Source organism: Narcine bancroftii, chromosome 4 (genome assembly GCF_036971445.1).
Source record: "Narcine bancroftii isolate sNarBan1 chromosome 4, sNarBan1.hap1, whole genome shotgun sequence".
NCBI classification, from domain to species: Eukaryota; Metazoa; Chordata; class Chondrichthyes; order Torpediniformes; family Narcinidae; genus Narcine; species Narcine bancroftii.
The window spans coordinates 245,878,947-245,898,685 of NC_091472.1; the positions used below are offsets into that span (position 1 = coordinate 245,878,947).

The window sequence follows — 19,739 nt, forward strand, 5'->3', positions numbered from 1 at the left end:
AGGCGCCTCAGATTGAAGAGACTGCCATCTGTGCGGTACCGGATGTAAACAGCGTCTTCATTGTTGAGGTCTTTCATGGCTTGGTTCAGCATCATGCTGAAGAAGATTGAAAAGAGGGTTGGTGCGAGAACACAGCCTTGCTTCACGCCATTGTTAATGGAGAAGGGTTCAGAGAGCTCATTGCTGTATCTGACCCGACCTTGTTGGTTTTCGTGCAGTTGGATAAACATGTTGAGGAACTCAAAATTCATTGGAGCGTCTTCATCCCTAACATCGAAGTACTCGAGATGGCAGAGGCCGACAGCATCGAGTCCACGCTGCTGAAGATCCAGCTGCGCTGGGTGGGTCACATCTCCAGAATGGAGGACCATCGCCTTCCCAAGATCGTGTTATATGGCAAGCTCTTCACTGGCCACCGTGACAGAGGTGCACCAAAGAAAAGGTACAAGGACTGCCTAAAGAAATCTCTTGGTGCCTGCCACATTGACCACCGCCAGTGGGCTGATATCGCCTCAAACCGTGCATCTTGGCGCCTCACAGTTCGGCGGGCAGCAACCTCCTTTGAAGAAGTCCGCAGAGCCCACCTCACTGACAAAAGACAAAGGAGGAAAAACCCAACCCCAACCAACCAATTTTCCCCTGCAACCGTGTCTGCCTGTCCCGCATCGGAATTGTCAGCCACAATCGAGCCTGCAGCTGATGTGGACTTTTACCCCCGCCATAAATCTTCGTCCGCGAAGCCAAGCCAAAGAAGAAGCAGTCAATGCTGAGGCTGCAGGGGCCGCTAGTGCTACACAAACTTGGTCTTCTGAAAAGGTGTCACTTTCTCCTGCAAGGTCATCACCTCCTAGTTGGGCCTGTTCGAGTGCTTTCGCCAGCTCTAGGGTGCTGGCCAAGTCTTTCTTCCCTAGCTCCAGCAGTTGCTGCCTCATGTACCTTGACCTCACTTCTGCTACGAGGTATCCCAGATTTGTTGTTCCTCTCTCACCTGGGCTGTGGCTGCTTCAGAGTGGCACTTCCTAGTCAGGGTCCACAGTTCAAGGACATAGTCGTCCAGCAACTCATCCAGGTGTTGATGACGTTGAGAGAGCCAGTGTCTTGCCAGCACATCGTTCTGTGGCCTCATGTAGCAGGCCTTCAAGCCTTGCATGGCAGTCTCATAAGTTGCACAGTGCCTGATGACAACAAACCCCTTGGGGTTGTCTTGAGAGTAGTGCAGACCTCTGGAGACTATCGGAGTTGAAGGGATCTTGCATGGCCATCAGGTAGGACTGGAAGCACTCCAGCCAGTAGGCAAATTCCTCTGGGGACTTTGGGGACAGAAGGTCGACCTGGATTATGCCTGGCTTCAAAAGTAAACTATTAAAATTGTAACATGACTGATTGCACTAAGAGACAAACACGATTTTAATAGCTTACAATCAATGGCCGGTAGATACAATACTCCTCAGGTGAATCTGAGGTCAGGTGAGAAAACCAGGATTTATATTGGGGTAGGTGGGGTCAGAGCCAAAGGAGGGGCCATCCTTCTAAACTACACACAGTCAGTGAATTCCTGTTCATTGCAACCTGCAAAAACATTTGATACTTCTTCCTTAAATTTTCTCCAGGGGAACACAGCTATGCATTTCCACATTCCATCAGGCAATATCCAGAGGGGAATTAACTTCTAAGTAACTGCAATTCATTTCTTGGCCACCACCAATGCAATTTTAAGAAATTCTATTTGATAGTGGACAGTTTCATTTTTGATTTTATGTCCATAGCATTTCCAAGGAAAAACGATCCTGGACTTTGTGGTAATTAAATAAAATTTTTAAATTTGTCAAAAAAGGATTCACTTTAGATCGTGACCAGGTGGAATGTAAAAGGTTTCCTCTTTCTTCACCACATTTATAATGAATATCTGATATACAAGAATTTAATTTATGTAATTTCTGTGGGGTAAGATGTAGCTGATGCAAAAAATTATATTACACCAATCTATATCTTACATTAATTGCATTTGTCATTCAGTCCTGACATAAATTGGACCAGTTCTTATCACCAATACTAATATTCAAGCCTGATTCCCATCTTTGTTTTGATATGTATAACTTCCACTTCGGAGTGCCTGACTGAAGTAAGGAAGACATTGCAGATGTAAACTTGTGATCTCCTTTCAAATCAGAATCTTTATTTTACTGCACTCTGGTAAAATCATGGTCGGTCCTAATTCGTCCCTTAAAAAAAGCTCTTAATTGAAAGTAGCAGAAAATTGTATTATTATGAATATCATATTTATTTTTTAACTGTTCAAATGATATTTATTGCCCTTGCAAATAACTATCTTTCACATACCTGATCTCTTTACAGGACCATGTATGTAGAATTTTATTATCCATTGTTAAAGGAATTAATCTATTTTTAATCAAGGACATGCTTGGAGATATTTTTCCTTTTGATCCAATTGAATAATTTAATTTGAACCAAATATTCAAAATATGCTTTGTTAAAGGTGCTTCCTTTTCACCAATAATAGATTTATATGTAACATCTTCTGCTACTCACTTTCTCTGACTTTGTGCAGTTCAATTTCCACCCATGAAAGCTTCTCTTCCATCAAAGAGGGAAGTGACAAATTTCATCTGGGCTGACCAATAGTAGTATTTAAAATTTTGGAGTTGCAAGGCCCCACACCCATATGGTTTTTCCAAGTTAATTTTTCCATGGATACTCTAGCTAACTAACCTTTCCAAAGAAAATTTCTAACTAACTTCTATAAATTTTGCAAAAAACATCCATGGTAATGGTATTGGAAGAGTCTAAAAGAGGTACTATATATGTGGGGATATATTCATTTTAATACAGTTAAATCCATTTATTTAAATCTTCAACTTTTTTAAGCAAGGGGAGGTAGTCAATTCTGTACAAATTTTCAAGTCATGATCCATTTTGATCTCCAAATACTTAATACCATTCTTCATCCATTTAAATTACATATTTCATTGACAATTTGTATAATCCCCATCAATTTATGTCATAATCCCAATTAATTTTATACTCAGAACCCTCCCCATTGTCTTCCAGTTGTAAATGCAATTTTTGCAAAGAAGTTTCTGGTTCTATCAGACTAATCTTGCGTTCATCTTGGTCAACCCTGAACCTCTTAATGTCTGGATCCTGTCAAATAATTTCCACCAAAGGTTCTATAGCCAATACAAAATGAACAGGAGATAATGGACATCCTTGTCTGCTAGTTTTGGGCAGTGGGAATGTTGAAGATATGTGACCATTCATCACATCGCTGGCCTTTGGTTCATTATATAGGGCTCGAATCCAGTTTATAAGTTTTGACCTAATCCAAATTTCTCCAGTACTTTAAATTTAAAATAAAAAAATCCCACTCAGTCTATCAAAAGCCTTTTTCTCATCCAAGGCAACTGCAACACTTAAATCACCTCTTTACTGGAGCACATGAATTATACTAAGCAATCTGGTCACATTGTCCTGTGATTACCTTTTCTTAACAAATCCTGTTTGATCCTTATTTATCAATTTTGGCAAAAATTTCACCAATCTGTTTGCCAAAGCTTTAGCTAGTATTTTACAGTCTGTATTAAACAAAGAAATTGGCCTATATAATGATGGTTTCAATGGATCTATCTTTTTTGGGAATTACAGTTATTATTGCTATTGAGAAAGAATCCGGCAAGATATGTGATCCAACGGCTTGATTCAGTACCTCCACAAAAAGCAGCATTAATAAATTATTACATTCTTTATAAAATTCCTGGAGATCTATTAACATGCAATGAATTCAATGCCTCCTCTATCTCCATTTGAGTGAAAAATGCATTGAATTCCATCTGCTCAACCAAATCTAAATTTGGGATAACCAATTGTGACAAATAATCTTTTATTAATATATCTTTGAGATTCTGATTTATATAATTTGGAATAGAATCAATTGGCAAATTCGCACCAAAATACAACAGCGGTGAGGATTTTAATTCTTGTCTGGATACTGTTTTAGACAAATCAACAAAGGCAGTAGCCAAGATAAGGTTAGCTATGGAGATGAGAGAGGTGAATTTAATGGATGCCTGTAGGAAATTACATCAGAGACAGAGACTACTCCTTTTACTCCAATAGACATGATATGTACTCCATGATCGATTTATTTTTGCTATTTCCGCATTTTGCAGGATAGAATCATGGAAATTGACTCTAAGACAAGAGTCCTGTCAGACCATTCACCTCTATTATTATCAATTGTTATGCCTGATGAGCAGAATATGGTGTTTCTATGGTGTTCCAATCCATTGTTGTTGAAAATATCTGAATTTTGTGACTTTATTACAAGACGTATTAAAATATTCTGTGAGACTAACTCTCATTCTACTGCCAATAAATTTACTATATGGGACATTTTAAAAGCTATACCTCGAGAATTAAAAAAAAAATACACAAGGGAGGTAGACAAATTAGAACAAGGGATGCACCATTTGGAGAAGGACCTGTAGTTGAGGAGCTCAGAACAGAAACAAAGAGTATTTATTAACAAAAAGCTTGAGTATAATACGTTACAAATTTATAAGACAGAGAAAGAATAATGATAATAATAACAAAGGTACTACGAGCTGGGGGAAAGAGTGCACAAGTCCTATCTTGGGAACTGAAAAGAGAACGTGTCTTTCGAACAATTAATGCAATTGAAACAGAAGCCAATAGAATCTCCCTCCCTTCTTGAATAGTGGGGTGACATTAACAATTTTTTTTCAGCCCTCTGGGACCAGTTGAGAACTTATTGATTCCTAAAAAATCATTATCAATGCCTCCACAATTTCAACCGCTACTTCTTTCAGAACCTGAGGGTACAATCCTTCTGGTCCAGGAGACTTATCCACCCTTAAACTATTCAGCTTTCTGAGCATGTTCTCTCTTGAAATAGCAATGACATTCACTTTGCTTCTCTGATACCTTTTGACATCTGGCACATTGCTAAATGTCTTTCACAGTGAGAACTGATGTAAATTACTGAATTAATTCCCCTGCCATTTCCTTGTCTCCCATTATTATTTCTGCAGTGTTATTTTCTCATGGTCCTATTTTCTCAAGCCTCTATTTTACTCTCTATATACTTTTTGAATCCGTATTCCAGCGAGTAACCTGTTGAGAGTTGGACTTCCACGCAGCCGCTATAAACTGAATTTGAGGTTTGGATAGTCTAAACTGTACTTCACAAATATCTCCCAGAAGGAATAATTCTGGATCTTACGGAAACTCCACTTTTCTAATTTTTTTTTTAGACTGTTCCCCAGGTCTTCAGCCAGAAGGATCTCACTTACGTGCATAACTAGTGGAGAGGATAAGGCAATCTTTCTGTGGATTAATTTTATTGCCTTTTAATTTTGTTTCGCATCATTTTCAGTGGAGAGCAACCAAAGGCTCTCAACGTGATCTATTTTCAATCTTTGTTTCCTGTGTACTGCTTTATTTCTTTATTTCTTTACTTTTTAAATTTTAACCATGGGCAGCAGTTAGCATTGCAGTTTGTACAATCCTATCAGAGCACGAGTGACTCAGATTTGAAGCCAGTGGTTTCTGTAAAGTGTTTGTTCATTCTCCCCATGTCACCATGGGGTTATTTGGTTAATTGATCCAATGGATGTAATTGGGTGGCGCAGGCCTGTGGGCTGGAATGATCTGTAACCGTGCTGTATCTCTAAATTTAAATTAAAAGTTATTTTTTTTAGTTGCTGACCTTTTATATTTGTTCACTATTGTGTTGCTTTTAAGAGTTGATCTGATCGTGCAAGAAAATGCTTGTGTAATGCTAAAATCAATTAGTCCTTCAGCTGATCTTAACATGATGTATTCCTTATGTGGAGTAAATCTAATTTTCTCTGGATGACTAATAAGCCTCATCATCATCTCATGAATAAGCAAAACAATTCTCTTAATAAATGTATTATTGATTGTACCACTGAGACCAAAAGAACAAAGAAAGCTGAAAATATAGTTTGTTCTTTGTTTGCTGGCCTGAGGCAAGGCAGTATTGGGAACATTACATTATATTCAGTATCTACAGGTGGGAGAGATACAAGAAATATCTATTTCTTGACTTCTGCAGCAAAATTTGTGCACGTGGAAGACACGATCAAATTAGTCCTCATAATTCTATTGTGAAATATCCTGCAAAAAAGTAATGGAAATGGACTGACACAAAAATTGGACTGTAGCTACAAATTAACAAACAGTTATGGGAAGTGAAAGTCATTTTTATATGATCTTTCTGTGATTTGCCACCATGGATCATCTATTTTGCAGCATCATTTCAAAAAAACTATTTTAATGCATTTTATTTATTGCATTTTGGCAATATTTTATGAAATTGGTTCTTTAAACTGTCAATATACTGAGTTTCAAAAGCACAATTATATGTTAGAACTGACATTCACAGATTGGCCTGCTGTTTTAATTTCTGTCTTTTTTTATTGAATAAACCGATTGTTGGCAACCCTAATTTCAAAATGAAAGTACATCCAAAATGACATCTGAATATTGCAAGCCAAGGAATGGCATTTGAGCCTATCAATCCTGATTTACACTTGAACATTAAAAAACAACTTACAATAGATAGTGAGTGGCTTATTACTTGAGATAGTTGTAAAGATTGGTTTATCTGTTCTTCATTTGTATTTCTTCCAATATAAAATCAATTAGCAAAACCTGAACATCTTTAAAACTTGCTTTATACATGAATTGACATGCATTCTTAATGAACTGTTGATTTGTCATGAGTAATTGACCATAAAGGTTGTTCAGTTTAAGTACAGTATTGCATCTTTGTTTATTACTTGAGATAGTTGTAAAGATTGGTTTATCTGTTCTTCACATGTATTTCTTCCAATATAAAATCAATTAGCAAAACCTGAACATCTTTAAAACTTGCTTTATACATGAATTGACATGCATTCTTAATGAACTGTTGATTTGTCATGAGTAATTGACCATAAAGCCTGTGAGAAATAACAGCAGCCTAAGTGAGTTGTAATTGAATTTTTAAATGCACACACTTTAATATTTAATTTGTCTTTCAACATTGTAGGTTGCAGATCCTCAGGAAATATTTCACATACTCATTGTATGTGAATGTGTGTCGATCACTCTTTGAAAAGGACAAGCTGCTATTTTCATTTTGCTTGGCAGTAAACCTACTAAAGCACGACAGTCTGGTCAGTCCTTTAATATTTTAGTAATGGTTAAAATCACTTTTGAGAACTTGTGAAAGAAAATTCTCACTTTTTCTCACTTACAACAACCTTCATTCACGATACAATAAAACCCCTGGTATCTGGAAATCAAGCAATTGGCAGCCTCAAGCAACTGGCAAAAAAAATTGAGGAAAATGCATTTTAAAAATAAAAGTAAATAAGAATCATGGATAGAAAATATGCAAGTTCAGAATTGTAAAAGTAAATGTTCTCTGAAGAAGCACAAACCTTTGAAGATGGGAGCAAATGTTCAGCCGGTGAAGGCCTTGGTCATGCTTTGCTTGCAGCAGCTGTTTGAATAAAGTTGTATGAAACAGCAATGGCATCGCCCAGGATGAAGAGCTGGTTGATACTGCTTGCCATTGAGATGGCTCTCTTAAAGTATCTCCTTATCCCTGTTTAGTGAGTCGCCCCAGTCAGAGGGTTGATAAATTTGGGAGGGAGAGTTAATTATCTCAATTGTTATTGTTCATCCTTTGGGTGACTCTGTGGGTGGTGAGGAAGCTCTGGATGCAGCAATGGTTAAATGTTTTAAAAGAATGTTACTGAAAATAAAGTTAAATGCTTTAAAATTTATATATTCATGCAAGTGAAGTTTGTTCAGTTTAAGTACAGTATTGCATCTTTGTTTTTTAAACTGTTTATTCTTAAAGCAGACCTATTAGACATTGTAAGTGTAAATCTCAAGCAACTGGAAAATGCACTTATCCAGCAACTACTAATCCCCATAGATGCCAGATACCAGGGGTTTTACTGTATTACATTGTAAAAAGTATATTTATTTTTCAGTTGTTGTTCAAGGTTTTTCATTATATCCTGTTGTTTTGGGGAAAAAAAAATACCTGCAGCTTCAGGCTTGCCATTTAAAATGCCAATACATCCAAATTTTGTGAGAATTTAAAGTAATAAATGAATTTTTGCTTTAAAAGGGGATCATGTTCCACCACTGTATTTCAAGCTTTGTAAAAAGATCTAGAAAAACCATAAAGACTTTAATTTCTGGAATTTAAAAAATTAAATCATAAAAAAATGCTTTGTCCACAAAACGTTAACCATTCAAATAATATGGTAAAATATTTCCCCTTTTATTTACATCCTTGGAATATTTATCTAAGGTTTTGGTTATATTCAAATAAATAACAACAAATTTCTAAACATTAATGGAATCAAGACAAGCAGGAGAAGTGCAAGAAAGTAGTGGTGAGTGAAATATCAGCCATGACCTATTGAAGAGGTTGGGAGGAGGGGTTGGCAGGGGCTGAATACCCTAACCTGCTGCTTCTACTTCTCATGTTTTTATGAGTTAATACTGCCAAAACCAACTTGCACACATTCATATAATTCTACTGACACACAAAAATCAAGCTAATTTGAAACCAAACATTACAACATGGAAGGAAGCTATTCAACTGATTTGAGTTCATCCAGCTCTCTCCAAGAAAAATTCAATCTTGTGTATTCCCTCCCCCACAGATAAACAAATATTACAAAATCTGAAAACCTCAAATTACCAGAAATATTGAACGAATTAGGTCAGAGGAATAAGGTTAAACTTTGGAGATAAATAAGTTTTAAGATGCAGAAAAAAAAGGTAAGTAAAGACAAGGGTAAGAAGATCTGTGACAGGATGGAAAGGAAAAAAAAATAGATAACAAAAGGTAGGAACTTATTTAATGGTAGGGCAAGGTGAGGAAGTGATTTTTTTAAAAACTGCTGTTAGTGGAAATCTTGTTAATATTTTGTATTTAAAAAAATGAGAATATTTTCAACTCACTGAAAATGGTTGAAAAGTAAAGCAGACATCAGGAGGGTTGAACATTGGCTGTCTTTTTTCAAATCTTTGAGGCCACTTTGCTTCCAGTGGAAGAAAATGTATGGTGCAAATTCCATGTATTAGTGAAAAAACATTGGAGACAAAGTCCAAATGAAAACATAAATCTCCAACTTGTAGAAGAATTTGAGCTTCCACTGACTTCTGATGGCAATGTTAGATCACAATCCCGAAACCTGTTTTCTTCTGATTTTTCCTCTTCTGTTTTAGTTGCTGCAGTTCTGATTTCCATTATAAATTAGGAGAGCTTGGATGAAATTTCCTCTCAATCAATTATCTTGCTCTAAACCAAATGTCCAAACTAGTTTGGTGCACCATACCTTGTGTCTGTATATGGCCACAAAATGATAATGGGTTAAATGAATGAAAATCAAACAAGTTAACAGATGTTGGAAATCTGAAATAAAAACTAAGACTATTGGAAACACTCGGCAAATCAGACATCATCTCTGGAAAGAGAAACAAAGTTAACATTTGTCAAAACTGGATGAGAGAAAGCTACTTAGTTTTAAACAAGTTAGTTTTCAGTCAATAAAAAATTATTGCTCTGGGAATATCCAGAAAAAATGACTACTATATAGACAAATAAACCCACTTGCACTCGTATGTAAATTACCTATTAAATCTTAAAATGGATTACAGTTGGGAAAAGTGCTCAAGTTATGAGCCTTCGGGCTTATAGCTTCTAATTTTCTGCTTGGCACTGATGCAATGCAGAATTACGATTAAATGTCGTTTATTTACCACCTGACTCCTCTGATCTGAATCTTTTGCATCTATTCCCCTCCTTTTATTCCATCCCCTAATAACCACCCTTTCATCCCTTGTCAAGAAAGTTGTCAGATTTACAACTGAACACTCAATAATTCATCAATGCCACTCTTAGGACACAATGAGTGATGCTCTGAGAGAACTAGAACATTCTGGTGTTAATGATGCCTCGCATTATCAACTCATTTATCATAAAGGCACTTTGTGTACAACAGATCTGATGATGCAATAATGAGAAAAAAAATCACATTATTTTTCATCTAACATCACTTTCACAGCAATGTGTATTTTTTTAAACCACAGAAGCATTGATTGGCTTAAAAGCTAGTGTTTCAAAGAGACAGAAATACAAACTGACTATATTTATTGTCACTTTGTTGAGATGTTTGTTTATGTATGAATTGAAGCTTCATTAAACCCTTGATAAATTAATCTGATTATAGTGACATAACATAAGCATCTAATGGTGCTTGCTTTCACCTTCAGATTGAAGATCAGGAGTGGACCTTTTTGCTGACAGGTGGCATTGGCTTGGATAATGCATATGAGAACCCATCTGATTGGCTTCCGAAAACATCTTGGGATGAGTTGTGCCGACTTGATGAAGTTCCAGAGTTTTCAGGTTTTCGGGGGGAGTTTGTGGTTCTATTGGATGGATGGAAGGCAGTGTACGACAGCATGGTAAATTGGAAAAAATTTAAAAATTACTATGTCCATCCTCAAGGTTAATATCAAAATGCATTAGTTAATTTATGATACTGGAGATTTTTAATGCATACTTCAATTTTGTATTTTATAGATAACATATAAATAACTGGTTGTGATTTTATGTGTCCATCAAATTTCCATAGGGCCTTTAGTGTAAAATTTGATACAATTTTTTAAGAACACTTTTAAAAAAACTTTGAGATGTGGTGTTTTGTTTAATATTTAATTTTCTAGGTTAAAAGATCCTGTCCTTCTGACTCCTCAGGTTTATCCAGTTTGACAAAATATTTCACATATTTTGAGCCTGATTCAAAAACCTGTGACATTTATTGTAATCAATGTTTCTTGTCAGCAGAATGTATCAAGTAACATTTGCAAATCTGTTGTGTTCATCAAACATTTAATCATGTATTTAAATTAGTGAAATTACCAGTTTGACAAAAAGTGACTGGTTCTAATCTTTAATCCTGTAAGAATGGTTTCAACTGAGGATATAAGATTGATAGGGAAACGAGGTCATTACATACTCAGCAACAAAAGTCAGCAGGGCTCAATGTCAGGTAGCAGTTATCTTGATTTGACTAAAATTCACTCTCCCCATTATTCCAGATTTTTATGAGGTCCCAAGTACTATATAAAAAAGCTAGCAGGAAGTGGCCACAGTACTTTTCCCTGGAAGGAACTTGTCTTCCAAAACAAATAAATGTTTCCTCTGCCCTGGCCTTTCCAACCTGAGACAGAACAAAAACATCCTGACCTTCTACCCAACGTGCCTCCACATCCAACATATTATTCTCTGCAGTTTCCACCACCTACAACGGGACCCCATCTTTCCCTCCCTACAAATTGTAGGGATCTCTCCCTCCATGACTCCCTCATCACTCCTCAGTTCAGAGATGCTACATTTGAACACATCTCCTCTATCACTGTTTTGAGCCCCAAGCATACCTTCCAAGTGAAGCCACGCCACAGTTATGAATCTGTACGTGTTACTTACTGCATTCGTTGCTTTCAATGCACCTCCTTTACATCGAGGAGATTAGACATGGAAATTTTATTGAGCTCCTTCTTTAGAGTAATAGCAAAGACCTCCCTGTGGCCAACCACTTTAATTCAACACCCCAGTGCCACACTGACATGCCTGTCCAGTGCCTCATATACTGCCAAATTGGAGGAACAGTTGATATTAAGTCTCCAAACAGACAGCATAAATATCAGACCTCCAAATTCAGTTAACCCCTCCCCAGTCTCTCTCTCTCTCTCTCTCTCAATTCTGTCTCCTTTCCACTGACTTTCCATCCCCTTCCATTCCTTCTCCTGTCAGAGAACAATTCTTCTTCAATTATAGATCCATTGGTGACAATTTTCCAGAAATCATTAGTTTCTGGCATGGTTCCGGGGGATTGGAAGGTTGCGAATGTGGTTCAGTTGTACAAGAAAGGTGGGAGGCAGAAAAAAAGAAACTATAGACCTTTAAGTCTGAGGTCAGTGATGGAGAAAATATTAGCGTTCATCCTTGAGGATGAAATTATGAAATACTTGGAAATGTATGACAGGACAGGTCCTAGTCAGCATGGTTTTTAAAGGGTAGATCATGTTTGACTAACTTATTTGAGTTTTTTGAAGAAATCTCAGGTAGGGTAGACAAAGGGGAGGCTGTGGATGTTATTTACTTGGATTTTCAAAAGGCTTTTGGTAAGATGTCGCATGCTAGGCTGATGTATAAAATGAAGGCCCATGGAATTACAGGGATGCTATTAGATTGGATAGGAAATTGGCTGATAGGCAGAAAGCGAAGGGTTGAAATTAAGGGATCCTGTTCAGGATGATTACCTGTAACAAGCGATGTTACGCAGGGGTTGGTCTTGGGCCACTGCTGTTTACTGTTTATATTAACTATTTGGATTGTGGACTAAATAGTTTTGTGGCCATATTTGCAGATGGCATCATGATAGGTGGTGGAGCAGAAACTGTTGAAGAAACTAAAATAGCAGAGAGATATAGACAAATTGGGAGATTGGTCATATATACGGCAGTTGAAGTACAATGTTGAGAAGTGTTCGGTTCTACATTTTGGCCGTGGAAATAAACAGGCAGAGTACTATTTGGATGGGGGAAAAAATGCAATCCTTGGAGGTGAAAGGAGACCTGGGCGTCCTTGTGCAGAGGAATCTAAAAGTTAATGCCCAGTTAAGATTGGTAGTGAAGAAGGAAAATGCTCTGCTAGTATCAGCTCTCTGTCTTACAGGAGGGCCTTCTGCATACTATCATCACAAATTCCACAGACCATTCTGTCTTTCATTAGTTCCTTGCAGAGAATGCTGAAATTGCAGGTTTTTGCCCCGATTTTTAAATCGCTGATGTATGAGTTTATTGACTCTCCAGGCTTTTGGTCTCTCGTGTTGAATTTGTGCCTTTGCATTGTCGCATTTTTCTGAGGGTTGCAAATTTCTCTAAATTTACGCTTTAAACATTTGGGATCCTCTCTCAATTCAGCCGGGCTGGTAACGAGGTTCCTGTTACACACTTCGCCCGTGTATAAAAACGTGCTTTCCCTTTCAATGACTTCTGGGTCTGCCAAATTTAACCAAATATATGCCCTGGTGTGGGAAGGCTTGTCGCTATGTGTTGTTGCTATAAATAAATTGTATTCCTGTTCGAAAATGTGGTAGTCCTCTCCCACATTTCCATCAAACGTGAGTGGGTCGGGTTGCCTGACTCCATCCACCATTATGGCAACTGTAAAACATGGTTGTGGTTACTGCGACCGATTTTTGATTGGAAGGCTTCAGGCTTTGGATGCTCTTAATCCCACTTCTGACATCATGTTCATTCTTGCGTGCTTAATAATGAGTCGGATCGGTGGATGAGGTAAACCAAGCAAAAGACTTTACTGAACATAACCAAACATGGTATGGAGAGAGAGCGCCCACAGCGTGATGTCTGCTCCTTGTCAATACTTGATTCGACTATTGTGTTCTCGTGGTGCTTGTGCATGCGCAGTGCACTGTTGTGATGACGGTGTCTGCAATGTGATTGTAGCAGGTGCAGAGCAGCCAATGGCAGTGGCTATCTACAGATGCCAGTCCATCTCCAACTTTGTGGTGGCCTTTGTGCAGAGCTTGAAAAAAGTTTGAAAATTTTATTTTTCAACTTTTCCAAAACATAGTATCACACCTGAAAAAAAATCCTTTTTTTACATATTTACACATTCTTTTTGTATAATTCACTTCTCAGATACAAACACTACTTTGAAAATTAAACAATGTTTAATTTGTTTAAACTTTTTTTGTCACTTTAATAATGTAATTTTTAAACATATATTCCACCTCATGAATGTTTATTCTTTATGGGTGTTGTTTTATGAGACTTGCCTCTCCCAAATCCACATCATGATAAATCACTGATGTCCTTTTTGGCACATCAAGAAACAAATTTGTATATTTCAAAATTAATTCTTTCAACTGCATCTATTGTTGTGACATAAGATGGCCTAACTTTTCCTCCAGATTTTCCAAAATTGCTGAGTTTGACAGGCACACAAGAACTATGGTTTCTTTAGGGTTACCCTCACAAGATTCTGTTTCCATAATCTTAAGATCCATAACTTCCTCAACCCTGTCAACAACTAACATCTCTGAATCAGACTGTTCTCCACTACCCTTATCCTCATAATAAGGTTTCAACATATTTGTGTGACAAACCGGAGTTTTATGCTTATCTGTCTCTGAAAGCCCACATATGTTCTTCAACTGCCGTGTGCATCCCTCAGTTAAAATATTTATTTCCTTGGCACTAGCGGTCCCGCTAAAACAAAAACAAATCGCCTCTCTTTTTATAATAACTTTTCTCCCTTTTATTTTGCTGCCAATTGTTAACCACTTGGCACCATTGTTCCCCTTTAAGATGGGTCCACCTGCTGCTCTCATTGAAGCTTTTAATCTTCTATTCAGTTCTCTTTTGCACTCCTCATTATGTATATTTACATTATTTACATTGACTATCCTAGTCTCTTATTTTATTACATTCCTTAAATTATGTGCTATATTGCTTTGTTATCCATGTTTACATTCTATAAAAACTGTCAAGAAAAGGGTATCTCATTATTTTCCTTATCCTTTATGCTCTTTGTCCCTTATTTTCTTTGCTCTTCCATTTCTCCTTTGGGTCTTCCTTTCATTTTCCATGCCAGTTCCATTGCCTCGCGAGAATCTTTTAAATATTTTCTTTCACCCCCTGGCATGTCAAATTATAATGTTGCTGGGTACAATAGGGCATATACAATTTTTTTTGTATGTAAAGTTCTTTTAATGGTGTCAAATTCTTTCCTTTCTTTGAACAGTGCTACACTCAAATCAGGGAAAAAGCTGATCCTTGCCCCTTCGACTATCAGTGACCCATCATGTTCCCTCACCGCACGGAGTATAGTCTCACTCTCTTGATATTTAAGCAGTCTTATCAATACCAGGCATGGGCGTTAGTTTGGCCCTGGTTAGGGACTGGAGATTCGGTAGGCCCTCTCAATTACAATGGGCTTGTCACACCATTTATTCCAAGGATCCTCGGGATTCATTTCCCAAAAAATCCCACCGATTCTTGTCTCTCCGCCCCTTCTCTTAGCCCCACAATCTGCCTGTTATAATTTTCTAGTGAATCCAGATTCTACAGCAGTCTCTCTCTTTCAACTTTCCTGGCATCTGTATCATTTTTTCTCCAGTCTGTCTTCCACAGGCTCCATTTTGTCTTTGGCGGCTGCTGTGCGGTTAGAGTACGAATGCAATCTTCACTTCGCCCAGTCCTTTCATTATCTTTTGGATCCTTTTGTCTAGAGTCTCAATTTTATTAGCCAGCAATTGTGCAACGTCCATCACGTCTACAATTATAGGCACTGGTCTGCTGCTTACTGGCCCTGGGCCCTCCACCATCATGCCAGGCTCTTCTCGGATCCCATCTTTCCTGTGCAGCATCTCCATTTCCATGAGGGCTGCCCTATTCTTCTTGCCCTTGCTGTGGTGATTTTTCGGCTTTATTTTCTGTTTTTCCAGTTTTTCAGTCAATTCGCAGGATTGTGTTGAGGAGCTCTTGTGGGGTCTGTCCATTCAGCTCCTCTGCATCACATGACTCCCGAACTTGAAAAACATTATTTCCATACCTGAAGTAATTGGCACCTCCATGTCAGTCAATATTCTCATTTCATCTTAAAGCAGCTGTTTCTGTTTCATTGGAGGTACAGGTGGATGCCATCCAAAATCTTAATGCTTCTGCAAAATCTCAAGCTATTCCAATCAATTGATTGCTGTCCATTAGAAGTAGGTTGCTGTCCTGAAAATGATAATCAGGAAACAATACAACCCAGGGTTATAGAACTGCTGCCTCAGAGAAGATGCTGAATTGTGAATACAGAGAGCTGACAAATGGGAGCAGACTGCAGCTCTCATCAGCAGGCTGCTGTTGTGTAAGAGCTGACAGATTGAAAAAGATGTCAGTATTGGCATGGATCTGAAGGCAGTTGTGTGTCTGTGTCACAGTAGTTACACAGTCTGGTTGGTCCTGTTAGCTTCCCCTTGGCATTATGATACGTGGAAGTATTGTCAGTTGACTTGATGCAATTTCTCCTTTCACCATGGGTTCATGTGCAATGCCTTGCCTGTGCTATGCCACACTGCCATCCCTCAGGATTCATCATTGATATCTGCTTAACCTCCAAGTGACAGGGAGCAATCTTCCACCAACCTGGCAACAGCAATACAAACCACAGTGCCCTGAATTGTTTGCCCAGTAAATAGATGAAAGGTGCACGGAAGGGATAAGCATTAGAGTGCAATCAATATCAAAGTACATGGAGCAAATTTTATTTTGAATGTTAATTTCCTAAACCAAAGTAACTGAATTAGAAGTTTTTATTTCAATCATTCAGGCAAATAAAAGTCCAATTCAGGCACAAATATCATATCTCTGACACCACAGGCTGGGAAAACTTCAGCCTCTGGAAACATTGCTCTCCTAATAGAATAGGATAGGAACACCCTGGGAACATAAACTCTGCAGATGAAAACACTTAACTCATCCTGTGGGTTTCCTTGGCACGTCCCCCCTCCCTCCAATCTCCAACAGTTCCAGGAGTATCACTGATGAAAAGAGGTTAAGAATAGAAATGACAGTCAACCTTACCCCAAATGATGGTGATCAGGTTTCAGAATCAACTGATAGCCTTCAGAGTACTGTGAAGCAGACTCCACAAATATCTCCGTGATCCTTTAACCCATGCCAGGCTTATGAAAATAGTTCTGTGGTGGATGACCAACATTTTGTGTGGCGGGAGTAAGTGACACAGTTTGTGCCAGCAGGCCCTTGCAGTGAATATTCTATGAGGATTACTCTCACTCAGATGAGTGATGTGAAAAAAATACAGCTTGACTAGAAATAGCTTGCTGAATTTCTCATTTAGCTCAATTCTTACAAGAAGACATTGAAAAATACAGTAGTATGCAAACAAATTTCCAGCATATGTTTTCCATCATCAATTAGACCAGTGGTTCTCAACCTTTTTCTTTCCACTCACGTACCACTTTAAGTATTCCCTATGCCACTGGTGCTCCTTGATTAGTCAGGGATTGCTTAAGGTGGTACGTGAGTGGGAAGAAAAAGTTTGAAAACCACTGTTGTCATTGTATCTAATTGACTCGTGATGGGCACGGTTTCGTAACTCCAAAAGAAATGGACCAATGACAATTTTTCTCAAGCAAAATATTTCAGTAACAATTGGGTCTAGAGCAGTGATTCTTCAACCTTCTCATTCATATACCATCTTAAGCAATCCCTTATTAATCTCAGAGCACCAATGGCATAGGCATTGCTTAGTGTTATGTGAGTGGAAAGCTTGAGACCACTGAATTAGACTCACACGGAGACAGACAGGAATACGAGTGCATTTTAATACACTGCGGAAACTCAGCAGGACATGCAGCAGTCTTTATGGCAAGGATGCATCACCAACATTTCTAGCCTGATCCCCTCATCAAGGTATGAGCAAACAGTAGACAGGCTCCTGAATAAAATGGTGTAAAGGGGCACAGAGGGAGGAGCCCAGGGACATCAGCAATAGATCATTGGTGGATATGGAGAAGAGAAAAGAAGCTGGGAGGTGATGGGGGAGGGCGATAGCGCTGAATAGCAAAGGAAGGTTGTTGTGGGGGGAGGAAAGGATACAGAGGGGTTTGGAAAGAAGGAGACGGGAGGAACGTAACGAAAATCCAAGTAGTGGATGTTAATGCCATCTGATTGGAGAGTGTCCAAATGGAATACGAGGTGTTGTTCCTCCAATTTGCAAGTGGCCTCAGTTTAGCAGTGCATGAGGCCACGGACAGACATGTCATCATGGGAGTGGGGCATGGAATAGAAATTGTTGGCTACTGGGCAGTGGACAGAGAAAAGGCGATCAATGGAACGATCTTCTTGTCTGCGTTCAGTCTTTCCGATGTAGAGGAGGTCTTGAAGGGAGCACCAGATGCAGTAGATGACTGCTGCAGATTCACCAATGAAGTATTGCTTCACTTGGAAGGAATGTTTGGGGCCCTGAACGGTGGTGTGAGCACAGGTATAGCATTTCCTGCGGTCACAGGGGCAGGTACCAAGAGGATGATGAGTGGACGATGGAATCCCAGAGGGAGCAGTCCCTGTGGAAGGCAGAAAGTGAAAGAGAGGGGAAGATGTGTTTGAGGTGGGATCACATAGTTGGTAGCAGAAATTGCAGATGATAATACGTTGGATGTGGATGTAGGTGCTATGGTGAACAGAGGACAAGGTCCTTGTGTCTATGGGCAGAAGGGGCCAGAACAGATGTGGAGGGAATAGAGGAGATGTGGGTAAGGGCTGAATTTATGGTGGTTGAGGGGAGGCTACGTATTTTGAAGGAGGAAATCTTGAAAGATATGGACTGGAAGTTAACATGCTGGGAGCAGATGTGGCAGAGATAGAGGAATTAAAAGTAAAGAATAGAATCCTTACAAGGGACAGAATATGATGAGGTGTAGTTGTGGAAACAGGGAGTTGGTGGGTTTGTAGAAAATGTCTGTAGAGAGATTGTCTCGCAAGATGGAGTCAGAGAGGTTGAGAAAGAGGATGGTGTTGCCTGAGATCAACCAAGTAAATTTGAGATCGGGGAGAAAGTTCGCAGCAAAGTGAATAAAGTTGGCGAGCTTTTATCATGGATGCTTGTAGCAGCACTGATGTAGTCGTCGATGTCGCAGAGGAAGGGTTGAGAAGCCTTACCTGTGTAGGCTTGTAGCATGGATTACTCAACATAGCAATCAAAAAGGCAGCCATAGCTGGAATCCATGTGGGTAGCTATTGACATGAGAAAGTGGGATGAATCAAAGGAGAAGTTTTTGAGGATGGGAAAAAAAGTTCTGCTCATTGAAGGAGTATTGTGATGGAGTGGGACTGGTGGGTCTGTTGTTGAGAAAGAAATGAAAGGCTTTGAGTCCTTTGGTATATTGGATAGAGGTGTATAGAGATTGGAGATCCATAGTGAAAATGAGACAGTCGGGTTCAGGGATTTGAACGCTGTTGAAGTGATGGAGGGCATATGATGTGTCTTTTATGATACTAGGGAGGTACTAGACCAGGGGGGGGGAAATGGAGTTGAGGTAAGATGATACCAGTTTGTTAGGGCAGGAGCACCTAGAAACAATGGATCAACCGGGGTGATTTGGTTTGTGGATCTTGGATAGGAGGTAGAACTGGGCAGTGCGAATTTGGGGAACAATGAGATTGGAGGCTGTTGGAGGGAGATGACTTAAAGCCATCTTTTGTTATAAAATAACATTGATTTCAAAGGAACTGATGATCAGGTAGGAAATAGAAATTATAATCTGGCAATCATCTGATGCTAACATGATCCTATCCTATAGAACTTAAAGCATGAATTACCTATTATACCATTGAATGTTATGTGCTCAGCGAAAAATAGAAATATGGGACTAAGGAAGTGATGAGGTAGAAAGTAAACATGAAAAAGTATTTTTGTCTTATTTTTAAATCTCAAGCAATTAGATGTTGTAGAATGAAATTCCATTCTTGGAAAATTAAATTTTAAATTCTTAACTTTTTTTTGCTGTGGTTAATAGATAATGTGCTTATATTTATATTTAACTTCATATTGCTCATAT

The 19,739-nt window shown here is 38.6% G+C and overlaps 1 protein-coding gene across 14 annotated transcripts in view; it reads left to right on the forward strand.

Annotated features, from left to right (window-relative positions):
• Positions 1–19,739, forward strand: part of dnah7 (dynein, axonemal, heavy chain 7) — a 359,684-nt gene that overhangs the window by 270,954 nt on the left and 68,991 nt on the right. For 13 of the 14 annotated variants that reach the window (XR_011356527.1, XR_011356526.1, XM_069934600.1 and 10 more), the window contains 2 exons: positions 7,094–7,220; positions 10,348–10,542. Coding sequence is in view for 11 of the 14 variants with exons in the window: in XM_069934600.1 (XP_069790701.1) it covers positions 7,094–7,220; positions 10,348–10,542 (322 nt within the window). In the remaining 3 variants the exon portion in view is untranslated. Of the gene's footprint in view, positions 1–6,522; positions 6,625–7,093; positions 7,221–10,347; positions 10,543–19,739 lie in introns of those variants that run through there. The other variant, XR_011356528.1, reaches the window with a different exon arrangement.